The sequence below is a fragment of the Bombina bombina genome, chromosome 5 (genome assembly GCF_027579735.1).
Source record: "Bombina bombina isolate aBomBom1 chromosome 5, aBomBom1.pri, whole genome shotgun sequence".
NCBI classification, from domain to species: Eukaryota; Metazoa; Chordata; class Amphibia; order Anura; family Bombinatoridae; genus Bombina; species Bombina bombina.
In genome coordinates this window covers 237283749-237304907 of record NC_069503.1, presented here as the reverse complement: position 1 = coordinate 237304907, position 21159 = coordinate 237283749, and the positions used below count along the sequence as shown (strand labels likewise).

Sequence of the window (21159 nt, the reverse complement as noted above, 5' to 3'; positions counted from 1 at the left end):
AAATGGAAAATCCTGAATTCTTAGCCGCCAATTTGGCGATCTGAAAGGCAGCATCCGTAATAAAAGAATTTGCCAGCTTAAGGGCCTTAATTCTATCCATTATTTCCTCTAAAGGAGTCTCAGTCTTCAGAGACTCTTCTAGGGTGTCAAACCAAAAGGCAGCCGCAGTTATGACTGTTACAATGCATGCCGTTGGTTGTAAAAGAAATCCTTGATGAACATATAGCCGTTTTAGAAGACCCTCCAGTTTTTTATCCATAGGGTCTTTGAAAGCACAACTGTCCTCTATAGGTATAGTCGTACGCTTAGCCAGAGTAGAGATAGCTCCCTCCACCTTAGGGATCGTCTGCCAAGAGTCCTGAACGGTGTCAGCTATAGGGTACATCTTCTTAAAAATAGGGGAAGGGGAGAACGGTATACCCGGTCTTTCCCATTCCCTAGTAACAATTTCCGAAATTTTCTTGGGAACCGGAAAAACATCTGAATAAGAAGGTAACTCTAAGTACTTGTCCATGTTACTTAATTTCTCTGGTGGGACCACAATAGAGTCACAGTCATCCAGAGTCAACAAAACCTCTCGCAGTAAAAGGCGGAGGTGTTCAAGTTTAAATCTAAAAGACATGACGTCCGATTCTGTCGGGGGCAATGCACTACCTGGGTCAGACAGTTCAGTTCCCCCTCAGACAGGGCATCCCTACCCCCCAAATCAGAACCCTGGGAAGGTACATCGGAGATAGCCATTAAAGCATCAGAAGTCTCTGTCCTGCTGCGTTTGCCTTGTAACACTGGCAACTTAGATAAAACTTCTGTAAGAGTGGATGACATAACTGCAGCCATATCCTGCAGAGTCAAAGAAGCAGACACTGTTGTACTTGGCGTTGCCTGAGAGAGTGGTATTGGCTGTGACGCTTGGGGGGACTGCTTATTCTGAACCTCTTCAGCAGAATCCTGAGCAGCATCCGCTACAGACAAACTTTTATTAAAGAAAATGTTATCCTAAACTGTAAAGTCCTTTTTGTACAAGAATGACAAAAAGTAACAGGAGGCTCCACATTTGCATTTAAACATAATGAGCATATGACACTTTCAATATCCATAATCTTATTTAACTCTGTAACGATAATGGTACTAAATAAAGTGCAGCTTGGTCACCTTTAATCCCAATGTATTGGCCCTATTGTGAATTGCACAGTAAAAACACACAGTACCCTTTGCAATTGTAAGAAATAAACTTTAGCCACCAGAGCACCCTGTAACAGCGCTACTGCGGCGTCTACCTGCCCCCACGCTACTGATACAGATCGAGAACAAACTCCCTGACGCTGCCGACCACTTGCTTCAATTTACACCATGCGGTCCAGACAAGCGCCGAAGCTAACGTCCTTAGTAAACTCTGTGAGAGACAAGTGCGCGGCTTCCAGACACATCCGGTCTGAAGCGCGCGAAGGAAGCCCCGAAAGTAATGCAATGGCCACGCAGTCAAAATTCCCCTGCTAACAACGATCGTTAGATCATTAGTGCGCATAAACACACACACACACACAGCAATAAAGCAGTACCCTCTGCATATGCATTTGTCAGAACACAGCTTAATAACACTATGAAAAAAAAACAGCGTAATAAACAGCCACCAAAGATCGCATCAGGAGCCCATCCAACATCGTAGCCCCACTATGCGATCTTGTACCCACAAACTGCAAACTCCCTAGTTACATCATAGTTCAGTTTGATAAGCAGGGGTACCAATTACAGCCCACCCTCTGAGATAAAAATTCTTCCCCAGAGACAAAACGGCTGCACATACCTGGAAGCTGGGCGACAGCTTAGTTAGTCCCACAACCAAGAGGTCCTGCAGTTCCCTCCTGTAGATCTGTGGAGACATAGAGGGTCTTAGTTACCACATGCTAAGACCATTATCTGAAGGGCAGCACACATCATGGGAGGCGCAGAGAGAATAGGTCCCTCCAGTTCCCAATGCTTTGAAGCCACCAGATGCTTCTCTTTTGATAACTGAAAAGACTGATCTGGTTTAGGCTACACCCTAACAAAGTAGCACACTTAGGCACTATAGAAAAAATAATAAACTCTTGATTGAAGAATCTAAACTAACACCTCACTTTACCTCTTCCTATCACTAACACAGGCAAAGAGAATGACTGGAGTGGGAAGGGAGGAGCTATATATACAGCTCTGCTGTGGTGCTCTTTGCCACTTCCTGCTGACCAGGAGGCGTAATCCCATAAGGAAGGATGAAATCCGTGGACTCGTCATATCTTGTAAAAGAAAGTGGATTTATTACACTATAGGGACCCTAGACCACTTTTCATACCAATAACATGTAGAAATGTGAGAATTGGAAAGGCTAAATGGAAATTAAAAAAATGTTTTTGTATAGGGTATGCACAAGCAAAAAACTCTCCCTATAAAGTTTGATGTTTAACATATTTCACCCGTGTCTTTAATGGACTTGGGCAAAAAGCACCTTGCTGCTGTACTGAATGTCATAAAATATCCCCCTCAAGCAGTTAGTAGCTTTCTTTTCCTAATCTGATTGTTAACAGATAAGAGCTCAGACTAATATATCATAAAATGTACATAAAAAATCATTGCATTTTCTTTTCATTGGGTTAAACACATTGGGCTAGATTATAAGTGGCCCGCTATTGTTAGCACACGGGATATCACAACCGCGTTAACTAGTGCTCATATTACAAGTTGAAAGTAAACAACATGGCTGAAGACCTCAGGTAAAAAATAAGGAGTTAAAAATAAGTTGCACCAAACACAACATAAATACATTAAACATACAGAAACACTCATATATACATATTCTGATAAAAATTATTCCCCTAAATATTTTAAAAAATGTATATACACATATAAACACATAAATATATTTGTATATAATCATATACATATATATTTACAATCTGCTGCCCATTGCTGCGTGACTTACCACTTTTGCTGCGTTATTTCTCAAATGGCATGAGAACTAGACTCCCATTGGAGCCTATGGAAGCACGCTCTCGTGAGTGCAATACTTCCGTGCAATGCGAATGCAAGAACGAAGGATCTTCATTTTGTAACTTGTTTTGTATCTACTGCTCCTAGAGCTCTACGACTCCTCTTTTCTCTTATACGTTTGCATTGCACTTAACTCGTAATACCAGCTTTCATTAGCGTGCACTGGTATTACTCAGTTGAGCGCAAATATCGATTTAGCATAAGCGATATTTTGTGCTCAACTTGTAATCTGGCTATAGCACGCATGGTTAAAAGAGGTCAGGTTATTGCGCGAGCAATAGGTGTTTTAACTTTGCAGCTCCGTTGAAGTCTATGGGGAGAAGTTAACGCAGCCGGGATATCCAAAGTTCAGCGGTTAGCGTGCATCGGGTTTCGTCTGTGCCATAATAATTTACTTTCAACTTGTGATATTCACACTATACCGCTAGTGTAAAAACACAACTTTCAGTGATATTAGCACTCAAGTGAAAGCCCCAATTACCACTCTAGCTCACTGTAAAGGGAATGTACATATAAATAAAAGTCTTCAATTAAAGCATTTTTTTTTTTTACACTAGAATAAACCTTTTAGTTCCGCACCTTTGGTTAGAAATGACAATTCAAAAGTTACCTGTTTGTCGATATTTTCTGCAAACCATTGTGATTTTTTCTTTAAGAGTGTTATAAGATCTTTATATATTTCACCTTTTCTTTCATAGTTGATTTCATCCTTGTCCTTCTCTTTGCCCTAAAAATATGCACATTAAAATATATAAAACTGATGAAATTGAAGAAAAGTGATTAAACGTTCTGCATTGCATTGTTCTACACTGTAAAAATAAATGTATATATAAATAAATAAAATATAACTGAAGCTAGCGCAATGCATAATGATAACTTTTATGTGGAAATTAATCTATAGAGGTGCATAATAAATTATAGACTGTTCCAAGTTTCTCCATAAAAATTCCCCAAGTAATAAAATACTTACTTCATTTACAAATACTCCTGCCGTGCTGCATGTTACACAGAATGGTTCATTGTCATGAGGTGTAACCAATAAGTAGCAAATTTCTCCCTTAACTTGTCTCCATGGTGGAGCACGGCAGCCATTTGAGAACTCATAATCTGCAATAAAATCCCATTGCTTTTAATATATCTATAAGGCTTAAAAGTACTGGGGAATTTAAATCCACACAAACATATAAACCAAAAAAGAATACTCAGTGAAACTATATGACTATATGACTATATGACTATAGTAAAATACAGACTCACACTTCTTTTGGTATGTTTTAAATTTAGGACAGATAGACAGACAAAGAGCCACATATTCCGTTTAAAGGGACACTGAACCCAATTTTTTTCTTTTGTGATTAAGATAGAGCATGCAATTTTAAGCAACTTTCTAATTTACTCCTATTATCAATTTTTCTTCGTTCTTTTGCAATCTTTATTTGAAAAAGAAGGCATCTAAGCTAAGGAGCCAGTAAATTGTTGGTTCAGCACCATGGACAGCACTTGTTTATTGGTGCTGTCCAATGAGCAAGGACAACCCAGTTTGTTTACCAAAAATGGGCCTATGCTCTAAAATAAATTGTCTACCATAGGAATGTGTCCACCATGTCACTTCCGGTGGACACATTCAGCTGCTGGAGGTTTGTGGCGCTCACTGCGCATGCGCTAGAGGCCCAACCTCCTACAAACAGCTGATCAAAGAAATATATGCAACACCACATTGAGCGCACGTTACTGGTTGCAATATCAGACAGAAAAAAGCTATCTGTCATCGGATTTTGTAACCAGAAAGTACGCCACATGGGTTGCAGAATCTGTACACCACCACACAACGGCTGCAACGACTTGCACAGTTATTAACCCCTTATACTTAGTCAACAAGTTCAGCCAGTCCCTTCACTGTGTAACAATCTGAGGGGGGGAGTATTTGAAACAAGTTATCTCTTTATGTGAGTCTCAGTCACCCTCTGTCAATCATCTTTTCTTATTCGCAAAAATAGATAACTTGTTTCAAATACTCCCACTCAGATTGCTACACAATGAAGGGACTGGCTGAACTTGTTGACTGAGTATAAGGAGTTAATAGCTGTGCAAGTCGTTGCAGCCGTTGTGTGGTGGTGTACAGATTCTGCGACCCATCTGCCGCACTTTCTGGTTACAAAATCCGATGACAGGCAGCTTGTTCTGTCTGATTTTGCAACCAGTAACGTGCGTTCAGGAATGTGGTGCCATATATTTCCTCGACCCGTGTAAATCAGCTGTTTTAAGGAGGTTGGGCCTCTAGCGCATGCGCAGTGAGCGCCACAAACCTCAAGCAGCTGATTCACGTGGTAGACACATTCCTACGCGGTAGACAACTTATTTTAGAACAACGGCATATAAACTTACATTCTTACTTTTCAAATAAACATAACAAGAGAATGAAGAAAATGTGATAATAGGAGTAAATTAGAAAGTTGCTTAAAATTGCATGCTCTGAATCACGAAAGAAAAAATTTGGGTTCAGTTTTTAAATTGTGCATTCAATAATAAAAAAACATTTATAAAAGCCTTTCTGGATATATTAAATAATATAATTTACAAGAAAACAAAAAACATAATTTATGTAAGAATTTACCTGATAAATTCATTTCTTTCATATTGGCAAGAGTCCATGAGCTAGTGACGTATGGGATATACATTCTTACCAGGAGGGGCAAAGTTTCCCAAACCTCAAAATGCCTATAAATACACCCCTCACCACACCCACAATTCAGTTTAACGAATAGCCAAGTAGTGGGGTGATAAAGAAAGGAGTAAAAAGCATCAACAAAGGAATTTTGAAATAATTGTGCTTTATACAAAAAAAATCATAACCACCATAAAAAGGGTGGGCCTCATGGACTCTTGCCAATATGAAAGAAATGAATTTATCAGGTAAATTCTTACATAAATTATGTTTTCTTTCATGTAATTGGCAAGAGTTCATGAGCTAGTGACGTATGGGATATCAATACCCAAGATGTGGAACTCCACGCAAGAGTCACTAGAGAGGAAGGGATAAAAATAAAGAACAGCCATTCTCCGCTGAAAAAATAATCCACAACCCAAATTATAAGTTTATTCTTTAATGACAAGAAAAACTTAAAACATAAGCAGAAGAATCAAACTGAAACAGCTGCCTGAAGAACTTTTCTACCAAAAACTGCTTCTGAAGAAGCAACTACATCAAAATGGTAGAATTTAGTAAATGTATGAAAAGAAGACCAAGTTGCTGCTTTGCAAATCTGATCAACTGAAGCTTCATTCTTAAAAGCCCACGAAGTGTAGATTGATCTAATAGAATGAGATGTAATTCTCTGAGGTGGGGCCTGACCCGACTCCAAATAAGCTTGAAGAATCAAAAGCTTTAACCAAGAAGCCAAGGAAATAGCAGAAGCCTTCTGACCTTTCCTAGAACCAGAAAATATAACAAATAGACTAGAAGACTTCCTGAAATCTTTAGTAGCTTCAACATAATATTTCAAAGCTCTGACCACATCCAAAGAATGTAAGGATCTCTCCAAAGAATTCTTAGGATTAGGACACAAGGAAGGGACAACAATTTCTCTATTAATGTTGTTAGAATTCATAACCTTAGGTAAAAATTGAAATGAAGTCCGCAAAACCGCCTTATCCTGATTAAAAATCAGAAAAGGAGATTCACAAGAAAGAGCAGATAGCTCAGAAACTCTTCTAGCAGAAGAGATGGCCAAAAGGAACAACACTTTCCAAGAAAGTAGTTTAATGTCCAAAGAATGCATAGGCTCAAATGGAGGAGCCTGTAGAGCCCTCAAAACCAAATTAAGACTCCAAGGAGGAGAGATTGATTTAATGACAGGCTTGATATGAACCAAAGCCTGTACAAAACAGTGAATATCAGGAAGTTTGGCAATCTTTCTGTGAAATAAAACAGAAAGAGCAGAGATTTGTCCCTTCAAGGAACTTGCAGACAAACCCTTATCCAAACCATCCTGAAGAAACTGTAAAATTCTAGGAATTCTAAAAGAATGCCAATAAAATTTATGAGAAGAACACCATGAAATGTAAGTCTTTCAAACTTGATAATAAATCTTTCTAGAGACAGATTTACGAGCTTGTAACATAGTATTAATCACTGAGTCAGAGAAACCTCTATGACTTAGCACTAGGCGTTAAATTGCCACGCCTTCAAATTTAATGATTTGAGATCCTGATGGAAAAACAGACCTTGAGACAATAGGTCCGGCCTTAAGTGGCCAAGGTTGGCAACTGGACATCCGAACAAGATCTGCATACCAAAACCTGTGAGGCCATGCTGGAGCCACCAGCAACACAAACAAATTGTTCCATGATGATTTTGGAGATCACTCTTGGAAGAACAACTAGAGGCGGGAAAATAAGCCGGTTGATAACACCAAGGAAGTGTCAACGCATCCACTGCTTAACCCTAATGATCCCTGGACCTGGACAGGTATCTGGAAAGTTTCTTGTTTAGATGAGAGGCCATCAGATCTATCTCTGGAAGACCCCACATCTGAACAATCTGAGAAAACACATCTGGATGGAGAGACCACTCCCCCGGTTGTAAAGTCTGATGGCTGAGATAATCCGCCTCCCAACTGTCTACACCTGGGACATGCACTGCAGAAATTAGACAGGAGCTGGATTCCGTCCAAACAAGTATACAAGATACTTCTTTCATAGCTTGGGGACTGTGAGTCCTACCCTGATGATTTACATATGCCACTGTTCTGATATTGTATGTCTGAGAACAAATGAACGGTTCTCTCTTTAACAGAGGCCAAAATTGAAGAGCTCTGAGAATTGCACGGAGTTCTAAAATATTGATTGGTAACCTCGCCTCTTGAGATTTCCAAACCCCTTGTGCTGTCAGAGATCCCCAAACAGCTCCCCAACCTGAAAGACTCGCATCTGTTGTGATCACAGTCCAGGTTGGCCGAACAAAAGAAGCCCCTTGAACTAAACGCTGGTGATTTAACCACCACGTCCGAGTGTCGAACATTGGGATTTAAGGATATTAATTGTGATATCTTTGTATAATCCCTGCACCATTGATTCAGCATACAAAGCATACTTCCATGCACATAGCCGCTGAAGGGAATGACTGAGACTGAAGGTGTCGACAGGTTGCAACCAATTTTAAACGTCTCTTGTCTGTTAGAGACAGAGTCATGGACACTGAATCTATCTGGAAACCTAAAAAGGTGACCCTTGTCTGAGGAATCAAGAAACTATTTGGTAAATTGATCCTCCAACCATGTTTCCGAAGAAACAACACTAGTTGATTCGTGTGAGATTCTGCAGAACGTAAAGACTGAGCTAGTACCAAGATATTGTCCAAATAAGGAAACACTGCAATACCCTGCTCTCTGGTTACAGAGAGCAGGGCACCGAGAACCTTTGAAAAGATTCTTGGAGGCCAAACGGAAGAGCAACAAATTGGTAATGCTTGTCTAGAAAAGAGAATCTCAGGAACTGATAATGATCTGGATGAATCGGAATATGAAGGTATGTATCCTGCAAGTCTATTGTGGACATATAATGTCCTTGCTGAACAAAAGGCAGAATAGTCCTTATAGTTACCATTTTGAAAGTTGGTACTCTTACATAACGATTCAAAATTTTCAGATCCACAACTGGTCTGAATGAATTTTCCTTCTTTGGGACAATGAAAAGATTTGAATAAAACCCTAGACCCTGTTCCTGAAAAGGAACTGGCATGATTACCCCAGATAACTCCAGGTCTGAAACACACTTCAGGAAAGCCTGAGCTTTTACTGGATTTGCTGGGATGTGTGAGAGAAAAAATCTTCTCACAGGAGGTCTTACTCTGAATCCTATTCGATACCCCTGAGAGACAATGTTCTGAATCCAATGATTTTGGACAGAATTTATCCAAACATCCTTGAAAAACCTTAATCTGCCCCCTACCAGCTGAGCTGGAATGAGGGCCGCACCTTCATGCGGACTTAGGGGCTGACTTTGGTTTCTTAAATGGCTTGGATTTATTCCAATTTGAAGAAGGCTTCCAATTGGAAACAGATTCCTTGGTGGAAGGATTAGGTTTTTGTTCTTTATTTTGACGAAAGGAACGGAAACGGTTAGAAGCCTTAGATTTACCCTTAGGCTTTTTATCCTGAGGCAAAAAAACTCCCTTACCCCCAGTAACAGTTGAAATAATAGAATCCAACATAGAACCAAATAAATTATTACCTTGGAAAGAAAGAGATAGTAATCTAGACTTAGATGTCATATCAGCATTCCAAGATTTAAGCCACAAAGCTCTTCTAGCTAAAATAGCTAAAGACATGGATCTAACATCAATTTTGATAATATCAAAAATGGCATCACAAATAAAATGATTAGCATGTTGCAGTAAGCGAATAATGCTAGGTACGTCAGAATCCAATTCTTGTTGCGCTAAATTCTCCAACCAAAAAGTTGATGCAGCTGCAACATTAGCCAAAGAAATTGCAGGCCTGAGAAGATGACCTGAATATAAATAGGCTTTCCTTAGATAAGATTCAAGTTTCCTATCTAAAGGATCTTTAAAAGAAGTACTATCTTCCATAGGAATAGTGGTACGTTTAGCAAGAGTAGAAATAGCCCCATCAACTTTGGGGATCTTTTCACAAAACTCTATTGAAATTGCTGGTAAAGGATACAATTTTTTAAACCTTGAAGAAGGAATAAAAGAAGTACCCGGCTTATTCCATTCCTTAGAAATCATATCAGAAATAGCATCAGGAATAGGAAAAACCTCTGGAGTAACCACAAGAGGTTTAAAAACAGAATTTAAATGTTTACTAGTTTTAATGTCAAGAGGACTAGTGTCAATATCTGAGGAAGGATCTTCTGAATCAGATAGATCCTCATCAGAGGAGGATAATTCATTATGTTGTCGGTCATTTAAAATATCATCAACCTTATGAGAAGTTTTAAAAGACCTTTTACGTTTATTAGAAGGCGGAAAAGCAGGCAGGGCCTTCTGAATAGAATCAGTAACAAATTCTTTAAAATTCATAGGTATATCATGTAAATTAGAAGTTGAAGGAACTGCAACTGGCAATGTACTATTACTGATGGACACATTATCTGCATGTAAAAGTTTATCATGACAACTATTACAAATGACATTCAGAGATATAATCTCTACAAGTTTACAACAAATGCACTTAGCTTTGGTAGAACTGATATCAGGCAGCAAAGTTCCAACAGATACTTCTGAGACAGGATCAGATTGAGACATCTTGCAAAATGTAAAAGAAAAAAACAACATATAAAGCAAAATTATCAATTTCCTTATATGACAGTTTCAGGAATGGGAAAAAATGCAAATAGCATAGCCCTCTAACATAGAAAAAGGCAAGAGGCAAATAGCAATGGGGTGAAAAAATAATGAAAAAATTTGGCGCCAAGTATGATGCACAACGTAACTGAAAATTTTTTTGCGCTAACAAAGGCCGGACACTCGCGTCACTGACGACGCAACCTTTTGTAAGGAACTAGGCGTCAACTATGACACTGGAAATGACGAACTTGCGTCAACGGATGTACTTTCGCGCCCAAAAAATTCTCACGCCAAGAATGACGCAATAAAGTCTAGCATTTGGCGCACTAGCGGGCCTATTCCTGCCCGCAATTTGCAAAGAAAAATGAAGTTAATTTAAAACCCCAGGTAAGAAAAATATTTCTTAATATGTTATTTTTTCCCCAAATATGAAACTGACAGTCTGCAAAAAGGAAATACATGAACCTGACTCATGGCAAAGTACAATACATATATTTAGAACTTTATATTAATGCATAAAGTGCAAAACCATAGCTGAGGTGTCTTAAGTAATAAAAACATACTTACCGAAAGACACCCATCCACATATAGCAGATAGCCAAACCAGTACTGAAACAGTTATCAGTAGAGGTAATGGTATATGAGAGTATATCGTCGATCTGAAAAGGGAGGTAGGAGATGAATCTCTACGACCGAAACAGGGAACCTATGAATTAGATCTCCCGTGAAGAAAATCATTGCATTCAATAGGTGATGCTCCCTTCACATCCCTCTGACATTCGCTGTACTCTGAGAGGAATCTGGCTTCAAAATGCTGAGAAGCGCATGTCAACGTAGAAATCTTAGCACAAACTTACTTCACCACCTCCATAGGAGGCAAAGTTTGTAAAACTGAATTGTGGGTGTGGTGAGGGGTGTATTTATAGGCATTTTGAGGTTTGGGAAACTTTGCCCCTCCTGGTAGGATTGTATATCCCATACGTCACTAGCTCATGGACTCTTGCCAATTACATGAAAGAAATGTTGTTTTTGTGATTTAGTAAGGTCTTTCTATTCTTACCAATAAAGTATATAAAAAAGAAATATAAAGAAACCTTCTAACTGTTAAACTACTGATTTACATAAGTAATATTGCTTTCAACAACAACATTAAAGGGACACTGAACCCAAATTTTTTTTCTTTCATGATTCAGATAGAGCATGCAATTGTAAACAACTTTCTAATTTACTCCTATTATCAATTTATCTTCATTCTCTTGCTTTCTTTATCTGAAAAAGAAGGCATTTAAGCTGTTTGTTTTGGTTCAGAACCATGGAAAGCACTTGTTTATTGGTAGGTGAATTTACCCACCAATCAGCAAGAACAACACAGGTTGTTCACCAAAAATGGGCCGGCATCTAAACTTACATTCTTGCATTTCAAATAAAGATACCAAGATAATGAAAATAATTTGATAATAGGAGTAAATTAGAAAGTTGCTAAAAATTCCATGCTCTATCTGAATCATTATAGAAACAATTTGGGTTCAGTGTTCCTTTAACAACAAAAAGTATGTGTTTAGTTTAAATTATCAACCTGATGTATATTCTATTGATTTCAAAACTGATGTTTCTGTATTGCTGCAGATCCGTCTTAACCAATCAATATCATTTTTAACTTTGGTAGGTGTTTCATCCATCTCCCTGAAAGCAGAACAAATGCATATTAATATTTATTTATTATTATATACTTAAAAAAAAGTATAAATAATCCAATATATATATATATATATATATATATATATAAATATATTACAGTATCTATGCTTTTTAATAATTATTAATTTTCCTTTAATATTTTATATATAATATTTTAATAACGTGAAGTAAGATTAGTAATTCTTCATGTGTGCTAACTTGACAACACATTAAACATAAAGCGTGAAATATGCGCATCGAGCATATTTAAAATTCCTATGTTCTTCACATAGAAAAAAATATAATTTTTATTATTAAATATATATTTCTATATCTGATCTGAGAATGTTAATGTAAAATAGATATCTATATCTATAGGAATAGATATAAAGGTATAGGTATATACATACATATTTATATATATATTTACAATAAAAAAATACTTAGTTCTGTAAGTGAAGAAGATTGAAATAGGAAATATTGATAGCACCTGTCGGATGCGCAAAAGCGTTAAGTGTTTTTTTCTTCTGTGCTCTTCATTGACTTCTAGTTAGCTTGGTGGCGATATCACTATTTGTTCAGGTTTCGCTTGCACGCAAACCTTTTACTTTCAACTTGTAATACGCATGCAAAACTATTATTTGTGTTATTTATTATGTTTACACTTGAGTAGGATCGCTAAATAGAATGCCACTTGTAATTTCGCCCTTAATTGGCTTATGATTTCTATCTGCTATGGACTGTGCCTTTAAAGACAAATTATACACTGTTAATATAAATGCAGATTACAATATATGGACTCATGTACTTTTATCAATTGCTCTACCTGTAGAAAGATATACATTTTAGATTTCTTATGTGGGAAACAACATTGATTCTGGATAAAGTCGTAAATATTCAAAAATTATTTCCTCGTTATGTGGTTTTAAAAGTAAAATGCTGAGTACTGGAGGTCTGTGCTGGCAGTGGAAAGCTATATCACATATTAGGCCTAATCATAAACTAATGTGTTTTGTTGGATGGTATTGCGGCCAAGGCAATGTGGGAAAGAGCAAGGAACAACCACCGTAGAATTCTCATCTTGAAACACTGATAGCATTTAGTACAAATGTACCGTACTATTATTTAGCCACTAACCTCAATGTTTCTCAATAAGGGAAATTGTTGCTTTAGGCGTGTGTGGCACTTACTTAGTAAGTGCAATTGGTAGTGTTGATTTAACAACTGGAAATAGGTTCTTTTTTTAGCAACTGGCAATTGACTATATGTCAACTAAAATATTTTAAATCATAACCCAAAATATAAAACATATGCATGAAGCTTACATCGCACAGAAGAATTGGAAAACATTTTTTTCCACTTCAATTATGTTTTTCTGCTTCTATGTTTTTAAATCAATAAATATAATGATTTTCATATCTTTCACCTTCCCTTCATTATTTTTTTCCTAGCACATAAAAAGCAGATGTTGTTGCTCATTAAAAAGAAAAAGGTTTGAAATGATATACTGGAAATATTGTAGTTTGTAAATTTACTTACTGTGAAAAATGTTTTAAAGAGCTATTGAGCAGCTGCATATCGAGTTGCTGGAGTAGAAGAAAAATCTTCATTTTAATTTGTGCATTGTGACCTCCATTTTGTTGCATTTTATCCACTAAGTGTAGCATAGACTGGTCTTCTCCTCCAACATTAGCAAAATCTGGACCCAGAATACACGCTATAGGGTCTTTGTTTGCTGAAAATATATATAAAGTTAGGTTTGTTTGTTTGTTTGTGAGGGGTTTTATATACAATTTGAATCCACACTAGAAGGGAGTAACGGGGAATTGTTTATAATGGTAAGATGGTGGCAGGTTTGCACTGATAAAGGTGGTGTTTGGAACCAAAGTGTGTTAAAGGGGTATTGTACTTATTACTTTTCTTTCTCTCAACTTAAACAAAATATTTAAAAATATTACACAGAATGTAAACAAAAAATTGCAATTGTGAAGGCTTATTACTTTCCAATAATATTGCAGTGGAGGTAGAGAGCATTAATATAACAGTATTAGGTCAGCGCAAAACATGTGTTCCCTGTTAGTTTCAAATTAAAATTAGAATTCAATTTAGATACCTTTTATGCACGGCTTAATATATTTGTCCATAGTCTAAATGCTGGTCAAAAATATAGGAGCCAACTGATAATAAATAAAAACATAGCTTACACTTTTAGACAATATATAGACTATAATGTAAATTAATATTGCTTTTTCCTGGAAATAAACTTCACTTAGCAGCAAATCAAACCTATCTTCTGCTTTTGAGAGCTAAAAGGCTTGAAACAGCTGCCCAGAAAATTTCTGAGTACAATATCCCTTTTAAGAGTGTAACTATATAACACAAAAAGAAAGAAAAAAGAGTTAATGGCAAAACTTGACACAGGGAGATAATTACACAAAGGGACAAATTACAAGTGGCGCACTATTTAATGCTTTCGTTCATGCGCAAACTCCGCCAAAAGAAAACTTTTAACGTGCATTAGTTAGCACTAGTATTACAAGTTGAAAGAAAATTGTTTGTGTCCGATCAAAAGCCAACACTCGCTAACTTGAGGACTTTGTGTATCATGACCACGCTAACTTCTACCTAGACTAGACGGACAGCGCAAACTGGGAAAAAAAACAGCACTTATCACTCAAAGGCTAATACAACACATATAAGACCAAATGCGCTAGCTCAAAGGTCATTATGATTATTTTACATTCCAATGTTCTTCACATAGAAAATGTTCTATTAATTTTTTCATTTTTATAAAGATATTTTATATATATTTATATATATATATATATATATATATATATATATACACACACATACACACATACAGTATATATATATATATATTGTATCTTTTGTAAAATATATATCTATACCTATATATTAAGTTTGCGCTTATGTGTTTATGTTTACTTTCAACTTGTAATACAAGCATAAGTTAACGCGGGCACGATAATTCAATCTTGAGAGAATAAAAGCGCACCACTTGTAATCTAGACCAAAATTAATACACTAAAGGGAGTTCTGGAGGATTGGTGTGATTATGCCAAGTGTCAAAGGAGAAAATGTACCAGAGAAAAAGTGAGTCAGCATTTAAGAAATACAGAAGTATGAAATGAGATGGAAAAAGATGAAAACAGTTAATAAAAAAAAAAACTAACCTTCCAAGCAAGCCTGTGCTTCTTTCATTTTGTTATCTTTTGAAACATGTAGAAGTTGTGATAACTGATCAAAGCTGTAAACATTTATAGTAGATGACGACAAATGAAGTAATGGATTCCCATCTTTGTCTGTTTCTTTGGATTTCACATCTGTGTCACTGAAATAAAATGGAAATATGTTTGATGTAAGGATTTACAACAATAAAGTAATACAAATGTCCATATCACGCCAAAAGTGTGAAATGCATCATGCAGTAGCAGTATACAGCTTTGGTTCCTGTGAGGGATATATACAGTGTAGAGACACTTTTATGTACTACACACAGGGGATTGCTATACTTTTGCTGAGAGACTACAATACATATAAAGGAGATGTTGCATGAATTGTTATTATCTGCACTAAATACAGATAGTTCTTAAAAACAGGTTTTATAAAATATAAAAGCTCAAGACTGTTGAAAAGCCATCACCATCATTAAATATGCCGGACATGTTTGGTTAAGGGTGTGGCTAGATGGTCAGGGGTGTGGCTAGATGGTCAGGGGTGTGGTTAGATAGCAAGAAATAGCTACAGGAAGGTGCTACTTTGTCCCTTTTACCTCAGCATAACAGGATTTAGCAGCCCTGTAAACCACTATGTGTGCAACATCTTGTGTTATTTTAAGTTAATTCTAGTGACAGGAAATACACATTAATGCAAGATTTTAGTGATATGATAATCAGGGGTCGACAAATCTGTTTAAAATTTAGGAGCCAGAAAGAATATGCAGGAGCCAGACATAATTTTAGGAGCCAGACAGTGGCATTTGTATACAGATATATGTGGAATAACCCCAAATTTTAGGAGCCAGGGGTAAAATTCTAGGAGCCAGTGTCTCCCAGGCTCCTGGGTTTGTCAAGCCCTGATTGTTAAAATAAAAAACTTCTGGAAACAACAAGAAATAAATCATTAAAACAGTGCAAAATGAATACATTTGTGCACTAAATACATGATGAAGAGCTTACAACATTACACTGTTAGTGACATGTTTATAAACTGAAAGAAAACACCAATTAAATCTGTGAGTAATCCGCTATAATTGATTTTGTCTTTCCTTACCTAATCTCATAATCAGATCCAAAGGCTGATGATTCTAACTCAGTTTTCCATCTCAGAGGTTCTGTGAAGACAAAGTTTGCTGTTTCTGGATACCTGGAGCTGAAAGCCTCCACATACTTTATAATGTCACTTAGAATAGATTCATTCAGAGGTGTTATTTCTAATTTTGCAGTTCCAGAGTCATCGGTTGTCCACTGAACTGCTCTTGTAAGGGCCACTCCCATTGTAACAGCTATTCGTAGAGGTAAAAAATGTTCTAATAATTATACAAAAATCCCTGTAAACAAAGGAGAAAATACAATCTAAAACACTGTAACTAAATATGAAAATAGAAAAAAACGTACATCACATTAATATACTTTATAGGGTCATTGTATCTAGGAAATTCATAAGATAGGATTTAAAACAAACAATACAAACACTAATTGCATATTGTGCTCTGCAAAATGTTCAGAAATTTTAATGAACGTTTTTATTGATAAAACAATCATGATGATATGTTAAAGTTGTTCCCAGATGCATGAGCTTGTGCAAACTATGGCCCAGATTACGAGTTTTGCATTAGAGGCAGTGCGGTGCTAATGAGCAGTTTTCCCTCTCCGCTCACTTACCTGCAGCGCTGGTATTACGAGTTTTCAGAAACCCGTCCTTAAAAGACAAGAAGTGATCGTTGAGCAAAATTTTGTTCCAATCAGCCAATAGAATGCGAGCTCAATCCTATCGGCTGATTGGATCAGCCAATAGGATTGAACTTCAATCCTATCGGCTGATTGGATCAGCCAATAGGAGTGAACTTCAATCCTATCGGCTGATTGGATCAGCCAATAGGATTGAACTTCAATCCTATCGGCTGATTGGATCAGCCAATAGGATTGAACTTCAATCCTATCGGCTGATTGGATCAGCCAATAGGATTGAACTTCAATCCTATCGGCTGAATGCATCAGCCAATAGGATTGAACTTCAATCCTATCGGCTGAATGCATCAGCCAATAGGATTGAACTTCAATCCTATCGGCTGAATGCATCAGCCAATAGGATTGAACTTCAATCCTATCGGCTGAATGCATCAGCCAATAGGATTTTTTCTACCTCAATTCCGATTGGCTAATAGAATTCTATCAGCCAATCGGAATCTAAGGGACACCATCGTGGATGACGTCACTTAAAGGTACCTTCATTCAGCTTTAGTCGTCGGATGAAGAGGATGCTCCGCGTCGGATGACTTGAAGATGGACCCGCTCCGTGCCGGATGGATGAAGATAGAAAATGCTGTCTGGATGAAGACTTCTGCCCGTCTGGAGGACCACTTCGCCCGGCTTGAATGAAGACTTCTCCCGGCTTCGTTGAGGACTTCGGCCCGGCTTGGATGAAGACTTCTCCCGGTAAGTCGATCTTCAGGGGGTTAGTGTTAGCTTTTTATTAAGGGTGTATTGGGTGGGTTTTATTTTTAGGTTAGGGACTTTGGGCCTGCAAAAGACCTAACTGCCCTTTTAAGGGCAATGCCCATCCAAATGCCCTTTTCATGGCAATGGGGAGCTTAGGTTTTTTTAGATAGTATTTTATTTGGGGGGTTGGTTGTGTGGGTGGTGGGTTTTACTGTTGGGGGGTTGTTTGTATTTCTTTTTACAGGTAAAAGAGCTGATTACTTTGGGGCAATGCCCCGCAAAAGGCCCTTTTAAGGGCTATTGGTAGTTTAGTTTAGGCTAGGGTTTATTTTTATTTTGGGTGGGCTTTTTTATTTTAATAGGGCTATTAGATTAGGTGCAATTAGTTTAAATATCTGTAATTTGTTTATTATTTTCTGTAATTTTGTGTTTGTTTGTTTTTTGTACTTTAGCTAATTTAATTTAATTTAGGTAATTGTATTTAATTTAGTTAATTTATTTAATTATAGTGTAGTGTTAGGTGTTAGTGTAACTTAGGTTAGGTTTTATTTTACAGGTACTTTTGTATTTATTTTAGCTAGGTAGTTATTAAATAGTTAATAACTATTTAATAACTATTCTACCTAGTTAAAATAAATACAAACTTGCCTGTAAAATAGGTTTAGGGGTTAATATGTTAATTATAGTGGCGGCGACGTTGGGGGCAGCAGATTAGGAGTTAAAAAGTGTAGGTAGGTTGCGGCGACATTGGGGGCGGCAGATTAGGTGTTATTATAATGCAGGTGTCAGCGATGTTGGGGGCAGCAGATTAGGGGTTCATAAATATAATGTAGGTGGCGGTGATGTCTGGAGCGGCAGATTAGGCGTTAATAATTGTATTATAGTATTTGCGATGCGGGAGGGCCTCGGTTTAGGGTTTAATAGGTAGTTTATGGGGGTTAGTGTACTTTTTAGCACTTAAGTTATGAGTTTTATGTTACAGCGTTGTACCATAAAACTCATAACTACTGAATTTTAAATGCGTGACAGGGTAGGGTGTACTGCTCACTTTTTGGCCTCCCAGGACAGACTCGTAATACCGGCGCTATGGAAGTCCCATAGAAAAAAGACTTTACAAAGTTTACATAAGTCGTTTTGCGGTAAGGCCAAAGAAGTGTGCGGTGACCCTAAACCTTCAAGACTCGTAATAGCAGCGGGCGCAAAAAAACAGCGTTAGGACCTCTTAACATTGCTTTTTTACCCTAACGCACAACTTTTTTAAAGTATCTTTATATTCTATACAAGCTCTATAGAGTCACAAAGCAAGTGTACCTCTTTTTTCTACACTTTCATAAATAAATCACCATAAAGTTTGCAAAGTATCAGACATGATGATAGAGAGAGAGATAGATGGATGATGATGATAGATAGATAGATAAACATATAGACAGACAGACAGACAGATATTCAGTAAGTAATAATAAAAAAACATTTCTAAAAGCCTCTCTGGATATATTTAATAACATAACCTATAAGAAAATAAAAATCTCTTCTTTGCGATTTAGTAATGTCTTTATATTTCCTCACATGTCCGAAGAACAGTTTGTTTTGCAGGGTAACTTTACCAGTTTGTAAAGTTAATGATTTTCATATTCCATATCATAATTTTCTAGTTCTACTATTACTTAAAAACATGGGCAGATTATATGACAGTTACAAACTTTTTAAACTCCAATTTGCTCTGTACGGAATGAGTAGAGAGGAATAGTCTTCCCCTCTAGACAAAAGCAACTGAGTGAATTAGAGCTCATTTTTTATTTTGTAGAAGAAAGAAGGAAAGAAAGTCTTGACAAAATGCATATTTTAGGTTTTTGTGCACCTTTTATCACAGAACACGTCCACTAAAATACATAAAAAATGTTATCAGATAATTGTGTTGATAAAATGTTCATTTTATTATATTTTTTATAATGAACTGTGTTAAATGTGTATGTTTGTGTTAATGGATTACACGGATTAAAGGTTGTTTTTATTAAATCCTTTAATAAACATCTGAGATTATTTGCAATGTCAAGAAAAATTAAAGAGCAATTTTTAATTGTTGGCAGTGACATAGACATCAAGTTTATGTTATATTTTCATTGTTAATTTAGGTTTATGTACAATTTAATATTTTGTTTGTGTCTATTTTATTTTCCTTTTCCATTAATAAAAAAATAAATAAAGGTTAATGAAAGTGGCGACAAGCTTTCCAGTTTAAATAGATTATTTGCCATAGTTAGAATACTTTATATTAATTATGCATTTCCATACTTTCTGGTATGTATAATAATGAATCCAGTGAAGTGATGGGTGAGGTTTGTAAGGCAGGGGCAGGATTTGGTGTCCCAAGTATGTGATTTAAGCAGTACCGATAGATTTGGGTGGTCTGTGAGCTTTTCAAAAGCACAATTTGGTGATTCTGGAGCATGTACTAAGAATTCTGGGAGGAATTTTAGCATTCTGTGGTCTTGGTGTCAGAGAAGTAAGATTAGCTGAAACAAGGCAATGTTCTAAATGGTCTTTAAATGACATAAGCACGGAGAAGGGCAGAACACAGGTCCTAATTTGGGAGTATCCTAGAGACCTTAAATAGATATAAGTATAGAAAAATTTACATTTAAAGGGACAGTAAACAATTATTTTTTTTACATAAAAGGTACACCACATGCACAACTAAGAAGCAGAACGAAAGTCTCACCTTTGAAAAAAGATTTTAAAGTATGCTTAACAGCACTCCTTTCTGACCACTGCCTTTTTTTTTTTTTTTTTTTAATTGTGTCACAGGGTTAGTATCTAATCACATCATGTTCTGTTGCGCTGTTCACCTTAATGAATCATGTTCCTGCACTGGATGAAGCTAGCGGCTGCTTTAGGTCTATGTACTGTTAAGTACATTCTCAGATTATTATTAATATAATTATTATAGTTTATTTGCCACTAAATGCTGTAGCACATATGAAGTTTAAGAAATGTTAAGCTCTATGATAAAGGGTTATATACTATGATGCATTTTGAACCAGCCTTGCAATGGTAATGCTAAAATTTCACTGTTATTTTGTGCAAATTCTTCTCTGAAATTCCCGGTAGTGAATGGGTTAACTGATCCTTGGACATCTATGTTCAATATCAAACTAATTCTTTAAAACAAAGTCTATGAATTTTGAAAACTTTAAATCGCATTTATGGAGAACCATTAAAGGGACACTGAACCCATATTTTTTCTTTCATGATTCAGATAGAGCATGAAATTTTAAGCAACTTTCTAATTTATTCCTATGATCAATTTTTTTTGTTCTCTTGCTATCTTTATTTTAAAAGCAGGAATGTAAATTTTAGCAGCCAGACCATTTTAGGTTCAGCACCATGGATACTGCTTGCTTATTGGAGGCTTACATTTACCCACCAATAAGCAAGCATAACCCAGGTTCTCAACCAAAAATGGTC

At 36.6% G+C, this 21159-nt stretch overlaps 1 protein-coding gene across 2 annotated transcripts in view; it reads right to left on the bottom strand.

Moving 5' to 3' along the window:
- The window catches only part of ODAD2 (outer dynein arm docking complex subunit 2), a 296623-nt gene extending 280093 nt beyond the window's left edge, over window positions 1-16530 (bottom strand). For both annotated transcript variants that reach the window (XM_053713898.1, XM_053713899.1), the window contains exons 1-6: window positions 16307-16530; window positions 15208-15365; window positions 13550-13745; window positions 11910-12016; window positions 3995-4131; window positions 3635-3751 (exon numbers count right to left, since the gene is read on the bottom strand). In XM_053713898.1, the coding sequence (XP_053569873.1) occupies window positions 3635-3751; window positions 3995-4131; window positions 11910-12016; window positions 13550-13745; window positions 15208-15365; window positions 16307-16530 (939 nt within the window). The remainder of the gene's footprint in view (window positions 1-3634; window positions 3752-3994; window positions 4132-11909; window positions 12017-13549; window positions 13746-15207; window positions 15366-16306) is intronic.
- Between the last annotated feature and the right edge of the window lie 4629 nt (window positions 16531-21159).